The sequence below is a fragment of the Tilletiopsis washingtonensis genome (assembly GCF_003144115.1).
Source record: "Tilletiopsis washingtonensis strain MCA 4186 unplaced genomic scaffold FA09scaffold_9, whole genome shotgun sequence".
Taxonomy (NCBI): domain Eukaryota; kingdom Fungi; phylum Basidiomycota; class Exobasidiomycetes; order Entylomatales; genus Tilletiopsis; species Tilletiopsis washingtonensis.
The window spans coordinates 333,726-349,598 of NW_020312006.1; the positions used below are offsets into that span (position 1 = coordinate 333,726).

The 15,873-nt window shown below is 67.0% G+C and overlaps 6 protein-coding genes across 6 annotated transcripts; 3 read left to right on the forward strand and 3 right to left on the reverse strand.

Moving 5' to 3' along the window:
• Nucleotides 1-226: 226 nt before the first annotated feature.
• FA09DRAFT_343130 (hypothetical protein) lies at nucleotides 227-2,362 on the forward strand (the record flags this gene model as incomplete). The annotated part of the gene is made up of 4 exons (XM_025744579.1): nucleotides 227-508; nucleotides 1,439-1,574; nucleotides 1,651-1,811; nucleotides 1,887-2,362. 4 exons carry the CDS (start codon nucleotides 227-229, stop codon nucleotides 2,205-2,207), a joined length of 900 nt encoding a protein of 299 aa, XP_025598759.1. The 3' UTR covers nucleotides 2,208-2,362.
• A 19-nt stretch (nucleotides 2,363-2,381) lies between these two features.
• On the reverse strand, nucleotides 2,382-4,001 carry FA09DRAFT_329534 (V-snare-domain-containing protein). The gene is made up of 4 exons (XM_025742217.1): nucleotides 3,862-4,001; nucleotides 2,818-3,252; nucleotides 2,673-2,748; nucleotides 2,382-2,604 (listed from the first exon to the last, which is right to left on the reverse strand). Exons 1-4 carry the CDS (start codon nucleotides 3,973-3,975, stop codon nucleotides 2,579-2,581), a joined length of 651 nt encoding a protein of 216 aa, XP_025598760.1. The 5' UTR covers nucleotides 3,976-4,001; the 3' UTR covers nucleotides 2,382-2,578.
• Nucleotides 4,002-5,026: 1,025 nt separating this feature from the next.
• FA09DRAFT_329536 (FabD/lysophospholipase-like protein) lies at nucleotides 5,027-8,149 on the forward strand. Its single transcript, XM_025742218.1, has 9 exons — nucleotides 5,027-5,832; nucleotides 5,889-6,116; nucleotides 6,196-6,456; nucleotides 6,520-6,822; nucleotides 6,882-6,907; nucleotides 6,977-7,115; nucleotides 7,174-7,339; nucleotides 7,401-7,849; nucleotides 7,917-8,149. The coding sequence occupies exons 1-9, from the start codon at nucleotides 5,086-5,088 to the stop codon at nucleotides 8,010-8,012; spliced, it is 2,415 nt and encodes an 804-aa protein (XP_025598761.1). The 5' UTR covers nucleotides 5,027-5,085; the 3' UTR covers nucleotides 8,013-8,149.
• Nucleotides 8,150-8,406: 257 nt separating this feature from the next.
• On the reverse strand, nucleotides 8,407-9,182 carry FA09DRAFT_334107 (trimeric LpxA-like protein; the record flags this gene model as incomplete). The annotated part of the gene is made up of 4 exons (XM_025743716.1): nucleotides 8,407-8,470; nucleotides 8,548-8,646; nucleotides 8,699-8,809; nucleotides 8,872-9,182. The coding sequence occupies 4 exons, from the start codon at nucleotides 9,180-9,182 to the stop codon at nucleotides 8,407-8,409; spliced, it is 585 nt and encodes a 194-aa protein (XP_025598762.1).
• A 685-nt stretch (nucleotides 9,183-9,867) lies between these two features.
• On the forward strand, nucleotides 9,868-12,518 carry FA09DRAFT_329538 (DUF500-domain-containing protein). The gene is made up of 7 exons (XM_025742219.1): nucleotides 9,868-10,004; nucleotides 10,087-10,135; nucleotides 10,196-10,258; nucleotides 10,319-10,636; nucleotides 10,693-11,941; nucleotides 12,008-12,337; nucleotides 12,395-12,518. Exons 1-7 carry the CDS (start codon nucleotides 9,951-9,953, stop codon nucleotides 12,423-12,425), a joined length of 2,094 nt encoding a protein of 697 aa, XP_025598763.1. The 5' UTR covers nucleotides 9,868-9,950; the 3' UTR covers nucleotides 12,426-12,518.
• On the reverse strand, nucleotides 12,419-15,794 carry FA09DRAFT_329539 (hypothetical protein). Its single transcript, XM_025742220.1, has 6 exons — nucleotides 14,961-15,794; nucleotides 14,757-14,889; nucleotides 14,395-14,701; nucleotides 14,201-14,332; nucleotides 13,672-14,145; nucleotides 12,419-13,615 (listed from the first exon to the last, which is right to left on the reverse strand). The coding sequence occupies exons 1-6, from the start codon at nucleotides 15,299-15,301 to the stop codon at nucleotides 12,669-12,671; spliced, it is 2,334 nt and encodes a 777-aa protein (XP_025598764.1). The 5' UTR covers nucleotides 15,302-15,794; the 3' UTR covers nucleotides 12,419-12,668.
• Nucleotides 15,795-15,873: the final 79 nt, after the last annotated feature.

The following is a 15,873-nucleotide window of genomic DNA, read 5'->3' on the forward strand; positions in this document are numbered from 1 at the left end:
ACTTTTGAGAGTAAGAGTAAAGAGTTGGCCCGCGGGGAGCCACCCTCTTGAGCCGCCTGCCTCTCCCTTTCCCTCCCGCCGTGCTTACGTCAGCACATTTTGCCTGCACCGCCTTTCCGCGCGCGCCTTGAGGTCAGAGTTGCCTTCGCGGGGGCCGAGCTGCTCGCCTTCTCGGCCCAGGGTCCTTGCCTCCCACCTCACCCCAACCCCTTGATACTCGCCCAGCATGCCCGCCTCGCGCCGCGACAAGGTCATCTCGCTCACCGCCGTGCAGAAGAAGGGGCGTCCGGCCAAGTCGAACTTGATGGACGCCGTGCGCGCGGCCGCGCAGACGCACGCCTACATCTGGGTGCTCAGCGTCGCGGGCATGCGCACAAAGTACCTCAGCGAGGTGCGCGACCTCTGGAAGGGCAGCAAGATCTGCTTTGGCCGTGTGAGAGTGATGGCGAGAGCACTGGGAGAGACAGAGGAGGAGGAGTGCAGGGAGGGCGTCAGGGGGATCAGCAAGGTGAGTGTGCGATGAGCACGGCGAGAGAGGAGAGGAGAGAGGGAATGGACCCGCACTGCTGCACTCCTTGCTGTGATGCAGGGTGAGCGAGAAGAGAGGAGGGGAGAGCGTCTGGAGATGGCATCTCGCTGCTTGCACTCCTTAGGGATGGCATCTGCACTGCTTGCACTGCTTGCACTCCTTGCCGCAATGCATGAGGCGTGCGGTGGGCTTCCTCTCGTGCGCAAGGAGCGGCGGCCTCGCTACAGGCAGCCGAGCCTCTTCGTGCTGCTGCAGCGCCATGCAACGAGCTGTGGCCTAGCCGGCAGGCATGCTCTCGAACGCGGCACTAGGGATGTTGCACTGGCCTTGCGACGTCGAAGCAAGGTGACGAGATGGCACGCAAGGCAGCAGCGACTTCGTCTTTGAAGCAGACCAGCTTGCTCGTGCACGCGCAAGGGGCAGCACAATCCATGTTTGTGGTATCGAGTGCGCGGCTCGTCGCTGGCTCTGGTCAAGGCTCTAGTGAGCTAGCATGCGCGTCAGGCGCTGCGCTGGACCTGGTAGCCTCTCGAGTCATCCGGCTGTGTGGCTCCTTCGTCTGCTGCCGCGGGGGGGGGGGGGGGGGGGGGGGGGGGGGGGGGGGGGGGGGGGGGGCTCTGGTAGATGATGCGTGCGCTGGGACCAGGGCTACCTGGCTCCGCCTTGTGTCCTGCTCTTTGCACTTTGGCGCAGCTGCGCGCGTGGGCTTCTCGACTCCGGGTGCGCAGCCGCGACGCCAAGGAGCTTGCCTCAAGGGCAGCTTCGCTCGCCCAGCGTGGCTCCTCTTGCCCGCGGATGTTCTCGCTTCGTCGGGCCGCCACCCGTCCTTTGCATACGGCTCGCGTTTCCAGCCTCTATTTCGTCATGCGCGCTTCCATTGCTGACGCATCTCTCTCTTTCTCTCTCCAGCTCCTTGCCGGTCCCGTCGGCCTGCTCTTCACCGACGAGCTGCCGGCGGCCGTGATTGACTGGTTCGACACGTACTCGCGGCAAGACTTTGCGCGCGCCGGCAACCGCGCCACGCAGGACGTCGTGCTTCCCGAGGGTGCGTTTTACTTCCTCCTTTTGCCCCACCGCACCCTTCTCTCTGCTGACATTCGTGGTGTGGCTGCAAAACATAGGCCCACTGATGATGCGCACCGACCCGCCCGAGACGCTGCCGCACCCGCTCGAGCCGCAGCTGCGCAAGCTCGGCCTGCCGACGCAGCTCAAGCGCGGCGTGCCGACGCTGCTGCGCGAGCACGTCGTGTGCAAGAAGGGCCAGGTGCTCACTGCCGATGCTGTGCGTTGTCCACTTCTTCTTCCTCTTGTCCGCGGCTCAGACTGACCGCGACGTGTGTGTTCTCCCGTTACGCAGGCTCAAATCCTCAAGCATCTCCTCATCCAAGACGCGACGTTCCAAATCGTGCCCCTGGCGCACTGGGACGCCTCGACGTCGTCCGTGACGCGCATGGAGCTGTCGGCGGCGCAGAAGCAGGCCGTGGGCAAGCTGCACGAGCTGGGCGCCAGCAAGCGCGCGGGCAACGGCAGCCGGGCAAAGAAGCCAAAGGGCGTGCTGCTCAACGACCCGAATGCGCCCGCAGAGAGCGAGGAGGAGGAGGAGGAGGAGGAGAGCGATGAGGAGATGGAGGAGGAGGACAAGGTGGATGAGTCGATGATGCTGCCTGCTGGCCTCTAGGCGACTGCGTCCTGCGCCGTTCCGCAGCACTTCATGCCTCGCCTCTTCCCCGCCGCTTCGACATCTTCACCCTGCGCCTCGCTTTCGCTCCATGCACATTGTTTCTCTGCGCCCCCCAGCTAGATTCAGATCCCAGTAACGACTCATTCTCGGCTCATTGCCCGCGCCCTCACGTCTGTCTCGGTGGCTGGGATGTAGCTTTCATTACGCAAGGGCACCTCGGTCGGAATGGCTCGAGCTGTGGAGCTCGCCGCGTAGGCTAGCGCCCTTGCGTGCTTCGTGTTTCATAAGGCAGATCGTGAAAGAACAGGGCGTGAAGCGACGTCGCACAGACTTGAGGGGCAAAACGGCAGTCGGGCCAGCTCAAAGGCCTAGCCGAACCACTTGTAGATGTAGACTGATGGCAGCAGGGAACAGCGTCAGCACGGCAGCTCCAGTAACGAAGCCGCCCGACAAACGACGCACAGAAGCACACGAGCGTAAAGACGGCGCCGACGGCAAAGATGATGTTGTCCTGCGTGGATCTGCGTTCGATGTAGCTCTGTCGTGGGCCGCAGCGAGAACATTAGCTCTTCTCTCTCTCCAACAGCGCGCCTCGACAAGCACTCACGATGACGTTCCGACTCAATCCCATCGTCACTCCCGCATCTCTCAATCTCCGCTGCGTGCCCTTCAGAATCTCGCGCTGCTCGCCCAAATTGCCCCACGTCGCCCTGCCCTGCGCGATGAGCGCGTCCAGCTGCGCCTCGGCCGTGCCGATGAACGAGTGTTCCCGCAGCGCCGCGTCTTGGCGTGCGTTGCCGCCCGCTGCGTATGCCGCCTGTGCAGAGGCGCGGTACGCTGCGAGCGGATCGGCGTGCGAGGGAGGCGGGGGGGTGGCGTGCGGTGAGTCGTAGGGCGATCCGCTCGCGTAGGGAGTGTTGCTGTACGATGGAGTGCCGCCCATGGTGGACTGCCGCATCTGCATCGTGGAGGTGGGAGAGAGGGGAGAGCGGGCGGAGGAAGAGGCAGAATAGGACGTCGAGGAGGTGCTGCCTTGTGCTGGCTGAGTGGCACAGGCGAGTCAGCTGGCACGCAGGCGATGCTGACGGCTGCACAGCGCCGGGCGGAGGAAGGACAAGGGCAGAGCTCGACATTGGCGGACTTTCTCGCGATCCCATCGAGGCGCCTCAATCTGGCGCGCTGCACATGGCCCTTCCGCATGAAGAGCAGCCGCCGCTGTCCGGGTGCAGAGAGGTGCACAGCAAAAGAAGCGCTTTCCTCCTGAGCACCAGACTTGAGCGGCCGCGCTCTCACACCTGTTCCCCTCTAGCAGGCATGAGCCCCACCGCACAGCGCGGCGCAAGCGCGCGAGTGCAGTGAGGGGGCGGTAGCCGTGCTCGTCTCCACGATGCACGGCCAAGCTGGAAGGGGACAGCCAACGTGCCATTGGCCGCAGCTGGGACTGGCTCGCCCCCAGCGCTGCAAGGCAGAGGTGCATCTCGCTCTCTGACGTCGCGCCAGCCGAGCACAGTTCACCCCATGCTTCCTTTGCTCTCGACTCCCTCTCGCTGTCCCGCTCCGAGCCTTGTGCGTGACTCTAGCCAGCCGCTGCTCTCTTCCCCCATGCGCCATTGTCCGGTGCCCCGCTTCTCGCTCTGGCCGCCGCACTCACCGCCTCCTTGACGCGTCCCATCTCGCCTCTGAAGCCGCGCTCCTCCTCTCTGAACTTCTCCACTCTCCCGAGCGCCTTTTCGCGCTTGGCGGGCACGAGCTCGCGGCGCGCCATGGCCTCGTACTCATCCACCGTGCGCCCGAGCGCCGCGAGCGACGCGGCCAGCTGGCCGAGCTGCGCGGGCGTGGCGGGCGGGGAGATGGCGGAGAGATCGGTCTGCAAGGAGGAGGACTGCCGCAGGGCCAGGTTGTACAGCGAATTCATGGCGGCGAGAAGGCGCGGGTGGTGGAAGCAAAGGAGGAGGAGCGAGGCGCCAAGCGAGATGTGGCGCCCACTGCTGCGCCACGTCGCGGCGCTCCGTGCGCACAAGCGCCGCTGCCGCTCGCATGAGCCAGAACACACCTCATACAGGGCCACCTCTGCCTCGCAGCATGTCCCCTACCGCCCGCACTATTGCGCTCAAAATCATCACTCAGAAGCTCTCATTCACTCAGGCGCAGCGATGCAGCATCACAACACCGCGCCAAGCGGCGAGAGGGGCGACAAGGCAGAGCGTGCGTGGCAGAGGAGCGCGCAGCTCGACGTGGCGCTCTCTTCTTCCACGAAGCGCAGCTCCGCCTCGTCCACGGCCGCGGCTCGGTACTGCAGCTCATCTGCCAGTCGTCTACTGTGACTGCTCGTGCACCTCAGCAGCAGCTCATGCGCACAGCCGATGCTGCTGCCTTCTCGCTCTCAGCGCCATGGTGCCACACTGCCGCACGTGACGCGCGGCGCCGGCGCCCTGCTGCGACCTCCACGCGCGCACGCTCGGAGCGCCGCTTGTGGTGCCTGATCCTGTCGCGGAGGCGCACATCGAGGGCGCTGCACAGACGCTTGCTTGGCTGGGCTGAAGTTGCTCCCAAGCGTTGCGCAGCGCAGATGCTGGGCGGCACGGCGAGGCGGAGAAGAGCCGTCGAGGCGGCGCGGCATGCTCGCTCGGGCACCGATGTCGAGGGCACGGCGGCGCGGCGCCGCGCCGGACGTACCCGAGAAGTGCGGGGGCGCGGCGCGGGCGGGGAGGCACGCACGCAGCGAGCCGGGCCAGCAGCCGCGCGCAGGGCACGGCGCCCGTATGCCAGCGCAGCCGCAGCCGCCCCCCGAGCTCGCTCCGCCGTCCAGAGCGGCCCTCTCTCTCTCTTCTCCACCTCCATCCCCACCTTGCACTCGCACCTCGCTGCATCCACCATGCGTCGCACTCTTCTGCGCTCCGCCAAGGCGGCGGGACCGAGCAGCAGCAGCGTGCCCACCTCTGCCACACCCTCCTCCTCCTCCTCCTCGCCGCTCCTCACGCGCACGTCCGCCTCGCAGGCCGCCTCGGTGCTCGCGGCGCTGCGCAGCGAGCCGGCGTACACGGCGCGCTACCGCATGCCCGCCCGCGGCGGCTCGCTGCTCGTGCAGCAGTCTGCCGCCTCTGCCTCCTCCTCTGCAGCGAGCAGCAGCGCCGCAAACGTGGTGCATCCCAGCCGCAGCGCCGCCGCCGCCGGCGCACAGCAGGCCTCCTCGTCGACGCTGCACGCCTCGCCCGCGGCGCCGCGCGTGCCAGCCGCGAGCCGCGCCTCGCATGCGCCGCAGACGGCAGCGACCAAGCGTGCCACGGCGGGCCTGTATACGTCCGCTGCGGCTGCTCAGGCGCCCGAGCCGGGTGCAAAGGCGGGCAAGGGAGAAGAGGAGGAAGACACATGGGCGTTCGGCGGAGGAGGCTCTTCGCATGCTGCCACGCAGGAAGGCGAGCCTCGCACGCCGGCGCCGCAGTCCGCGCAGCAAGTGCCTGCCGCGGGATTCGTAGGCAGTTCGAGCGCGGGCAAGGGCGCCGTGAATGGCTATGGCAAGCGTCGCAGTGGAGGCCATGGCGCACAGGCCGCTGCGCATGGAGATGCAAGCTCGAGGGCCGCGATGAAGGAGGAACAGATGGCGCGGGAGTACAAGCACGAAGTACGTCTTCCGCCTCCTCCCCCCTTGTTTTCCACCCACTGACGCCTCCCCGATAGTACGCGCCCACTTCGCGTGCTCCCCGCGCAATGCCGCACCACACCTACTTCTCCTCGCCCTCGACCTCCTTCAACGTCGGCGCCGCAGGCGCGGCGGGCGCGATTCCCAAGACGAACGCGCACGGCTCGCAGAGCGCCATCCATGGGCTTGGCACGCCGGGTGCGGGAAAAGGCAGTGGAGATGGCAAGATTCGCAAGAAGAAGACGGCACTGATCATGCCTGGACAAGTGAGTTGCGCCTGCCCAGGTCGGCGCGCCACGACTGCACCAGCGCGGCGCTGATGCGCTTCCTTCCCCCGCGCTGCAGGGCTCGCAATACGTAGCCATGTCGCAAGACGTCTACCGCGCCTTTCGCTCTGCGCGCGACGTGTGGGCCGAGGCCGAGGAGGCGCTGCTCTCGGGCCGCTCGCACCTCTCCGAATGGGAGGAGCGCGCCTCAAGCCCGCAGCAGCGCGAGGCATTCGAGCAGGAACTCAAGAAGAGCGCGGCGTGGGATCGCATGCAGGGAATGACGGGCTCGGGCACGGCGGTGGCCAGGAGTAGGAGAGGATGGCTGAGAGACACTGTGGTGAGTTTTGACAGCCACGCGCGACCGCAATGCTCCGAGTCTGACCAGCTTCAATACGCGCAGTTCTCCGGCGATCAGCTCAACCTGACGCGCGCCGAGAATGCGCAGCCCGCCACGCTGGCATGCACCCTCTCCATCCTCGCCGTGCTGCGCAAGGAGTTTGACGTCGATCTCATCACGGAGCACGTCTCGCTCGCGGCCGGACACGGCACGGGCATCTATGCCTCCCTCGTCGCCTCGGGCGCCGTGGATATTGGCGATGCGACGCGTCTGCTGAGACATAGAGGCTTGATGAGCTCGAAATGCGTAGAGGAGAGCGAGGTGCTCTTTCCGCCGGGCTGTGACAGGCCCGACACGATCTACGAGGTGAGTGCCGTGCCTGAGCGCCTCGATTGTCGCACGCTGACGCCGCTACCCTCTCGCAGTCTTGGGCATTCGCCAACTCCGGCAGGTGCGTTCAGAGACCTGCATTGCCTTACGTCCGCTCTGCCCGGCGCTGACCTGACTTATCTTCGCGCAGCGGCAAGGGCGCAGAGCTGCTCTCGAGCGTGGCGGTGGACGCAGGAGGCGTGCCGCCCACCAGTCCCGCTTCCGACGCCGACGTCGTGAATGCCGAGAAGGACGGACTTGATGTGCAGCCTCAGCGTCGGGGATGGAAGGTGTGTTCTCTTCCCCCTCAATGCCGTAGAGCGGAAGCTGACTGCATTCCTGGTGCAGCGCTCGCAAATGTCTGGCGTCATGGTGCGCCCCGGCAAGCTGAACGCCACGCTGCGAGCCGTCGAGGCGACGCAGGCAGACATCAAGGCGGGCGCCGTCAAGGATGTGGCGACGGACGAAGTGGTGGAGATTGCCAACGTCAACAACAATCTGCAGGTCGTGCTTTGTGAGTTCCGCACTCGGCCAGACGCTCTTGGCGGCTGCTGATGCTTCGCTCCTGCTCGCAGCGGGCACGCGCGTCGGCGTCTCGCTCGCCTCGGATCGTCTGCGCGCCCTCGGTCTCGGAGCGCGCGCCGTCAATCTGCCCGTCTCGGGGCCGTATCATTCCTCGCTCATGCTTCCCGCCGCCGAGGCACTCAAGCCCACCATCGTGCACCTTCCTCTGCGCGCACCTCAGGGATTCCGCATCGTCTCCTCCAACAAGGGCGCGCCGCTCCTCGACGATGTCGACGCCATCCGTGCCGACCTGAGCGGCGCGACGGCCAGACGCGTCGAGTGGCTCGACAGCATTGAGCGCCTGGTGGAGGAGGGCGTGCAGCGCTTCATCTGCTTGGGCCCGGGGCGCGCCTGCGCCCATCTCCTCAGCAAGGAGCTGGCGTATCGCGACCGCCTGCGCGTGGCGCAGGGCATGCAGCCCGCCGAGTACGAGGTGTGGTCCATCACGTCGGTGGAAGATGTGAGTCTGCAAAGCCGGCCCGAGCGAATGCGCAAACGAGTGCTGATTCCCACGATTTCTTGCTCAGATCGAGCAGCTCGGCGACGTCCTCAACCGCCTCTCCGTCTCCGAGGGTGCCTCGCGCCCCGTGGAGCATGCGTCGGACCACGTCGTTGCAATCTGAGTTCCTTGCCTCTACCTAGCGCCTCTCCTTCTAGCCGCCTCCCCTTCTCTGGTCCGCGTCCAAGCAGCTGCTTCAGATTGTAATTTTAGTCACGACGCTCATTCCGGTCCATGATGATATTGCGTTTCGCTCCCGTGCGTCCCCTGGCTCAGACTGCGCTAGGCTGCTGTCGCCTCCGCCGGCGCAACGCCACGCTCTTCTTCCCGCAGCGTGCGCACCACCTTGGCGGGCGTGCCGATGGCGATGGACCTAGAAGGACGGAGAGGTGAGATGAATGCTGTGAGTCGAGGCGCTGGCAGGACGCACCAGTCAGGAATGTTCTTCGTCACCGTTGAGCCACTGCGAGGACGCAGGGGGGTAAGCAGCTGAGGCAGTGAGCGGTGCCGCATGCCACTCACGCGCCGACAGTGCAGCCCCGTCCGATAGTGACGCCTGCCATGATGGAGACATTGCCGCCGCTGTTGCGCGTCCACAGGTGCTCTTCAGCCTCGTCTTTTCTTTCGCTTTTCGCTCGAGAGCCGAACGTGGCACTCACATCCAGGAGTCGCGCCCGATGATGATGGGCAGCGCACGCTCCAGGCCTGCGACACGCTCCGGCACGGCCGTCGTGTGCGTGCCGCCGTACAGGTGGACGCTGAGGGAGCATGGTCAGGCATGGCCGTCGCTGTGTGAGGCAGCAGACGCACTTGGGCCCAAACAGCACGCCGTCGCCAATGACGACCTCTGCGCAGTCGAGGATGGTCGTGTTGAAGTTGCAGTACCAGTTGCCTTCGAGGCGGATGTTGGTGCCGTAGTCGCTGCCGCGTCTGTGAGTCAGACTGCTCCCATGCGGCAAAGGCACCGCAGTCGCAAGACTCACCACCAAAACGGCGGCTCGACGAAGACATTCTGCGCCATGTCGCTCTCCTTGATGCCCAGCAGGTCGGCGAAGAGCCGCCTCCGCTCCACTCCCATGCCGACCGCATCGTCCGCGGGTGTTTCGCTGAGGTTGAACTGCCTGAAGATGCGCCGCACGCGCAGCCGGGCCTTGACGAGGGCGGCGTCGGCGGGATCGTAGGGCAGCCCGGCGAGCATGCGCTGCGTCTGGCTCATGCCCGAGAGCTGCGCCGCGTGCGCGGCATCGGCGGCCGCATAGCGCTGCTCGACAGGAATGTGCGCGGGGACGGACATGCTTGTGGTTGATGTAGAGCAGAGAGAGGCATGCTTCTGACAGCTGGCCACGTCGCCCCTTCGCGCTTCCCCGCACTAGCATCGGGCGCAGCTCGGTCAGGCGTGGGACGCGGCACGTGAGCGCGGGAACAGGTGCGCGCGTGCTGGCGCCTCCACATGGCCGCCGCGTCGGCCCGGAGCTGCTCTCCGTCCAGCGCGGCCATCAGCCATGAGCGCCGCCGTGCCGCAGAGATGATGGCGAAGAGGAGGAGATGTCAAGATCTGCCTCTTCGAGCGGTGCTCGGCTACTTGTTGCCGTGTCTCCGGCCCGCACGTCGTGCCCGCTGGCGGCGTGGAGAATGAGAGATCGGAGACACTCTGCCGCACCGGCATCTCTCCTGAGCTGCGCTGACCAGCTTTGAAGCGGCGCAGCACCAGGTAGGCTGCCGTGGCCTGCGCGCTGCGGTTGTGCGAGTCCGGCCTGCGGAGGTGACGGCGAGGCGGCGCTGCAATCTGGATCGCCCGCCGCCGAGCTGAGATGCCAGCTGGCGAGCGGAGGTGGCGCTGCCGAGACGGCGCGGCGGCGCGTGAGCTGGCGGTGCGGCGGCGCACGTCACCGTGCCGTGCGGCCCGCCTCGCCTGGAGAGGAGGCCGCCTTCGCGCCTGCCTCGTGCCCTCCATCCCCAATCCAAGCCCCGCGTCTCGAGCTCCCCGCCAGCACTGCTGCGGCCGGCTCGTCTCAGCACATCCACCACTCTCGCAGCGCACGCTGCACACCTCGCCGCAGCCATGGGCAATCCACTGCCCGTCAACCTCTCGCAGGAATGCAGCAAGGCCAACAAGGTGCGTGCGCGGCGCCAGCTCGTCCAGCAGCAGCAGCAGCGTCGGCCTCGCAGCTCGCAGCGCTCACACGCCGCTGGCGCAGATCCTGACACAGATGGTCGATCCCGTCAATGGCGTTGACGGCGTGGTCCGTGAGTGGCCTGCGAAGGGCCAGTGCTGCGAGCAGCACTGACGCTTACCCCGGCCTGCAGCGCTCTCGGTGCTGCGCAAGGCGCGCGGCTTTGCCATCTTCAGTGTCTTCCGCATCGGTTTCCGTGAGTGCATCTCTGCAGCTGCAGCGCTCGGGCTGCAGGCTCACTCTGCTGGCTCTGTAGTCATGTCGGCGCGAGCAGGCTCTGGCCTCGTGATTGCGCGGCTGCCCGAGGACCGCTGGTCTGCGCCCGCGGCCCTGGGCATCGGCGGCCTGGGCGGCGGCTTCAATGTCGGTGCCGAGGTGACGGACTTTCTGATTGTGCTCAACACCGACGCGGCCGTGCGCAGCTTCATGGCCAGCGGCTCGCTGCAGCTCGGCGGCAATCTGAGCGTCTCGGCGGGGCCCGTGGGCCGCAGTGCCGAGGCGTCGGGAAGTATCAACAGCAGCGGCAAGATGGCGGCCATGTACAGCTACTCGCGCAGCAAGGGCGTTTATGCCGGTGAGTCCGCAGTGTCTGGGCCAAGCAGTGGTGCAGACACTCATGCCAAACTGCAGGCATCTCGGTGGAGGGCACTGTGCTGGTGGACCGCGAGGATGCCAACACCAAGGCGTACCAGCGGCCCAAGTGCACCGCCAAGCAGATCCTCTCCGGCTCCATCGACCCGCCAGCGTTCGCCTCGGCGCTCATCGGCACCATCGAAAAGTTCACCATGACGGGCGGGCGCGACGACTACATGCCTCGGCATCGCGGCTCCGAGTCGCGCGACTCGCTCTCGTCGCTCGAGACGGACGTGCGAGGCATGGGTCTGGGCCCGGCATATGAGTTCGACTCGCCTGCTGCGCGTGAAGCGCGGGCGCGCGAGATCGAGGAGAACAAGACGCGTAATACGGGCGCCTATGCGTTCAGCGGCAGTGGTGGCGGTAGCGCACGAGGCAGCTCTTCGGGAGGCAACAAGGGCCGCAGCACCGATTACGGCAAGGAGCAGCAGCCAGACTGGATGAACGAGACGGGCCACAATGGCATTGACCGCCCCAAGAATGCCCGCCACGGCAGCAGCAGCAGCATCTCGAGCTTCATGCGCAATGCTGCATCACGCAGTAGTCCCTCGAACAAGCGCACGACGTCCTACACGTCGTTCACCAATTCCTCGTCGCCCAGCGGCGCCTACCAAGCACGCGGCAGTTCTCGCTCCTTTTCGGCGCAGTTCCAGAAGAACGCAAGCGACGATGAAGATGCGGCGGCCTCGCCGTTTGCAGGTGGCGCGGAGCAGACAGCCCACAGTGGCTGGGGCGCCGATTCGAGTGCGCGCGAGCAGAAGGAGCGTCGATTGGCTGCCAAGGAGGACCGCGAGTACAACGGTGCCTGGGCACTCGATCGCGATGACGACAAGCGGCGCATCGGCGACATGGATGCACTGGATCGCGAGCTTCAAGGCGGCGACACCTCGCGGCGTCCGGCTGCCAAACGCACGGGCTCGGGCGCATCGGGCATGCAGATTGGCGCCGAGGGCTGGCGCGAAGACTACGGCCTGCCCTCGCCGACGCGTCCAGGCCTGGCGGACAAGCGCACGTCGAGCGCGGGCAAGCTGTGGAACCGCGTGCGCGGCAATAGCTCGGTCAGCATGGGCAAGACGAGCTCGTCGGGCAGCATGTGGAAGGAGGAATGGCCGGGCGCGGGAGGCTCGGCGCGCGAGGAGAAGAACACAAACAGACCGCTGGCGGACACGCATGTCGCATACCCGGCGCCCACCGATCCGCGCTTCAGCACGGACACGCGAAGCAGCGACGAATGGGAGACGTCGCGGTGAGTGCAATTCTTTGATGCACGAGGAGCTGAGTGGGCCGAGCTGACTCTGCCTTTCTTGATCAGCGCTGCTCCTGTCCGGCCGCACTCGCCGCCAGCGCTCATGGGCGACACTTTCCCTGCCTCAGCCGGGTACGGCAACACCTCGTTTGCGCCTGCAGTAGCGCGCGGCGTCAGCAACGACGGCTCGATGTTCGGCGATCATCACGGCGTCGAGCCCTCGGCGGCGCCTGCTACCGTGCCGTCGGCGTCGGCACAGGTGGTGGCGTCGTTTGACTTCCAGGGCCAAGAGGAGCAGGACCTGTCATTCCGCAAGGGCGATGTCATTGATGTGCTGCGCAGCACTGGCAACCGCGAGGACTGGTGGCTGGGCCGCGCGAGGGGCAAGATCGGCAGGTGAGTGTCTCCGCATGTGCGCTCCCTGCGCGTGGCTGACGCGCGCCGTCTCTCTAGCTTCCCGGCCAACTATACCGAGGACATCTGAGGAGCCTGGACCTCAGCGCGCCGAACATCGATTCTCCACAGCACACTGCTTCTCCTGCTCTCCCCCGCCTGTCTCCCGTTCCCTGCACTCCATGCTCCCATGCGCGTGACTACTCGTTGCATTTTGCATTTGCGAAGGGGACTGCGGGCAGAGTACGCGAGCACAGGCGGGGCATGAAAGGGAAGAAGAGAGAGAGAGGGGTGCTGCACGCTAGTGCGGGGCAGGGTGGAGCAAGCAGCTGCTTCACTGTCCAAACGACTGCTGCTGCTGTTGCGGCATGCGCTGCGGCATCTGGCCCGCCATCGTCGGGCCGGCACTGAGAGGCGTGGCCCAAGTCTGGCTGTGCGGCTGCTGCATCTGCGGCGTGCGTGCCGGCGTGGCATATGGCGGCATGGCATTGTAGCCCATCGCGCCTTGCTGCTGCTGCTGTTGCTGCGGAGGTGCGCCGTTCCACTGCGGAGTGCCCTGCTGCTGCTGCGGGTAGCGCGCGCCGCCTTGGAAGGCCTGCCCTGCGGGTCTTGGCGTCTGTGCTTGCTGCATCGGCTGCGCAGAGGCGTACTGCTGCTGCTGCTGCGGGTACGGCGATGACGTGGCGCCGACGGGCCGCGGGGCGTGCTGCGGCGTAGGAGGAATGGACATCGACGAACGCTCGGGCGACGAGTGCACGGGCAGCGGCGGCGACTGGGCGCCAGCCGCGTTTGGCGGTGGAGCGGCCGGGTTGTGCGGGTCAGGCCCGTCGGCCGAGTACGTGCGTGACGAAGCGAGGCGCTCCAGCAGGCCGGCTGGCTTCTTGCTCTTCGAGTCTGCCGCCTCCGCTGCTGCAGAACCGATGGGCAGCCGTGAAGCCGCCTGCGCAGCGGCGTGCGTCTGGCCCTGCTCGGGCATGCGTGCCGTCTCGTTGTCTGCCAGCGCAGCCAAAGGCAGCGGCTCCGGCAAGTGCGTGAGGCCCGACGCCGCGGCGCGCTGCACGTACAGGCGGCGCACGCGTGCTTCGGGCCCGCAGCGCGTCTCGTCCAGCGTGCCCCAGTAGCCTGGTGCTGCTGCCGCGTCCCCGTCGAGGAAGGCGGGATCGATCGCGACTGAGCGCGAGGCGGCGCGCAGAGAGGCGGCCGACGGCACCACTGAGGCTTGCGCATCGTCGCGTGGCCGCAAGTGCACGAGCTTCGCGAGTCCGTCGAGGATGGTTCGTGCTGGGCCGGCGAAGGGATGAGCACCAGACCTGGCCGCGACTGACGCATTGACTCACCGAGCTCCGCCTCTGCCTGATCCGGCACGTCGCCTGCCGCCGCGTCTTTGGCACCGAAGCTCTTGCGCAGCCTTGCCGCCTGAGCCTCCTGTAACCGCGCCAGCAGCTGTGCGTTGCGAGCCAGCTGAACGCTGACCTCCTCCTCGCGCTCGAGGTCCTCGTAAGCGCGCAGCAGGCCATCAGCATCGAGGTCCGGATGGAGGTCTGCGAACGCTGCGCGATCCAGACGCGAGTCTTCTGCGGCGTCTAGCGGTGCTGGTGGCGCTGGTGGCACCTCCTTGCCCGCACGAGAGCGCACAGCTGACGGTGCTGCAGCAGAAGGGGCGACGTCTCCCCAGGCGCGCGCCCGCAGTGCGTCTCGTGCGTTGCGCCCATCAGTCCAGAGCAGACGCGAGGCGCCGAGACCCAGCGTGCTGTGCGTCGTGTCGTAGCTTGGCGCGAAGCTGGCCCAGGCGTGGTAGTAGAGATGCATGGCTGTGTGCGCACCGTCAGCGCTGTGCGCACAAGAATCGCCTCGATGCGGACTGACCTGGCTTCGCGCGCTCTGTCGTCGGCAAGGGCGCCGCAGCGTGCGACTTGTCGGCACGGAAGACTCGCGAGCCGAGTGTCGGCACCGGCTCTCCTCGAGGCGCTGGCTTCACGGCGACAAGATCTGCGACGCCTGCAAACCGACAGGTGTGAGCAAACGCTGCACCATCTAGCGCGCCAGGACTGCAGACGCACCAGACTCGATCTCCTGCGGATCTGCCTCTGTCGCGCTGGTGAAGTAGTCGCCGCCCGGCAGCAGCATGTGCAGTGCGTACTTCTGCGGCGGCTTCATCTCGCTGGCGTCGTCCTTTTGCACGTCGTCCTCGACCTTGACGCCAGTGGACCCCGCGGCTTCGGCCTTGACCGCTGTGCCGCTGCTCGCTCGCCGCTTCGACGCAAGCGTGTCCACGAGCGTCAAGAGCACCGTCAGAGCGCTCAGCTGGGCGCTGGGCTCGGCCGCAGAGCCTTGCAGTGTAGACGTGCGCAATGCGACGACATGCGCCTGTGAAGCCGTGATGAGCTGCGCCGCGCCATGCCTCCGAGACAAGCTGACTCACCCGAAGTTGACGCAAGCCCGTGCCTGCAGTCTTCAAAGCCTCAGCCAGAGAGGCGAAGCTGACGCCTGCGTCCAGCTCCTTTGCCTTTCCTGGCGCTCCGGAGCGCGTGGCATCAAACAAAGCAGGTGCGAAGCTGCGCAGAGCAAGCGTCAGCCGCGACGCGTGACAAGGCAGAGCGCGGCAGTCCGACAACGCTGCACTCACCTCGAGAGCACAAGCTGCAGCTGCTGCCGCTCCGTCTCCGTCAACCGCAGCTCGTCGTCGTCGCGAGCGCCAGAGTGCGGGGCGTCAGATGCAGCAGAGGGCGCCGCCTCGAGCGCTGCAGCGGTGACAGCGTCGCCGTTGCTGCGCGCAGAGGCGGCACGCTTGGCGCCCTTGGCGGACGGCACGGCCAGCGACGATGTCGAGGCGACGGCAGCAGAGGCTGCTGCGCCGCCGTCGGCGCGCTTGCGCTTCGTCTTGGAGGGCGACGTGCTCTCGAGCGGCGGCGGCGGCGAGGCCGACGTAGCAGCCGCCGCACGCGTAGAGCGGCGCAGCGAGGACATGGCAGCGGCTGAGCTGAGAGCCGAGACGCGATCAAGCGGCTCTTGCGCGCTGAAGCCGACGTCGCGCGTTGCTGTTGCTCACGCGACGGTGCAGAGGCAGCGGGGTGCGGCCGGCGCGCGTATCAAGCGGCTGCTTGGCACGACGAGGGCGCGGTGCAGCTGCGTGGCAGATGCGGCAGCCTGCTGCGATGACCCACGAGCGCTCAGGCCTTGGATCTGCGATGCGCGCGTGCGGCGAGCGTGGGCCGGCCGACGATCGGGCGCGCGCGTCGAGAGCGAGAGCGAGGAGCAGGCAAGGCAAAGCTTCGCGAGAGAGGTACGCGCGCTATGTCCGCGGCGGCGCGGCGAGGCGCGTCAAGGGGAGCGGCGGGAAGGCGGCGCAGGCGGCAGCGTGCGCGCGGCAGCGGCAGACGCGCGCGTCAATCGGCGAGAGCGGCGGCGGAGGCGCACGGAGAGGTGCGAGAGCCGGAGCAGGTGGGAGCGTCGCACGGACAAGGCGTGGGGATGGCAGAGGGTAAGCGAGGGGTACCTGCGATGGAGCACCGGCAGAGGCAGCCAGCAGCAGCAGAGCG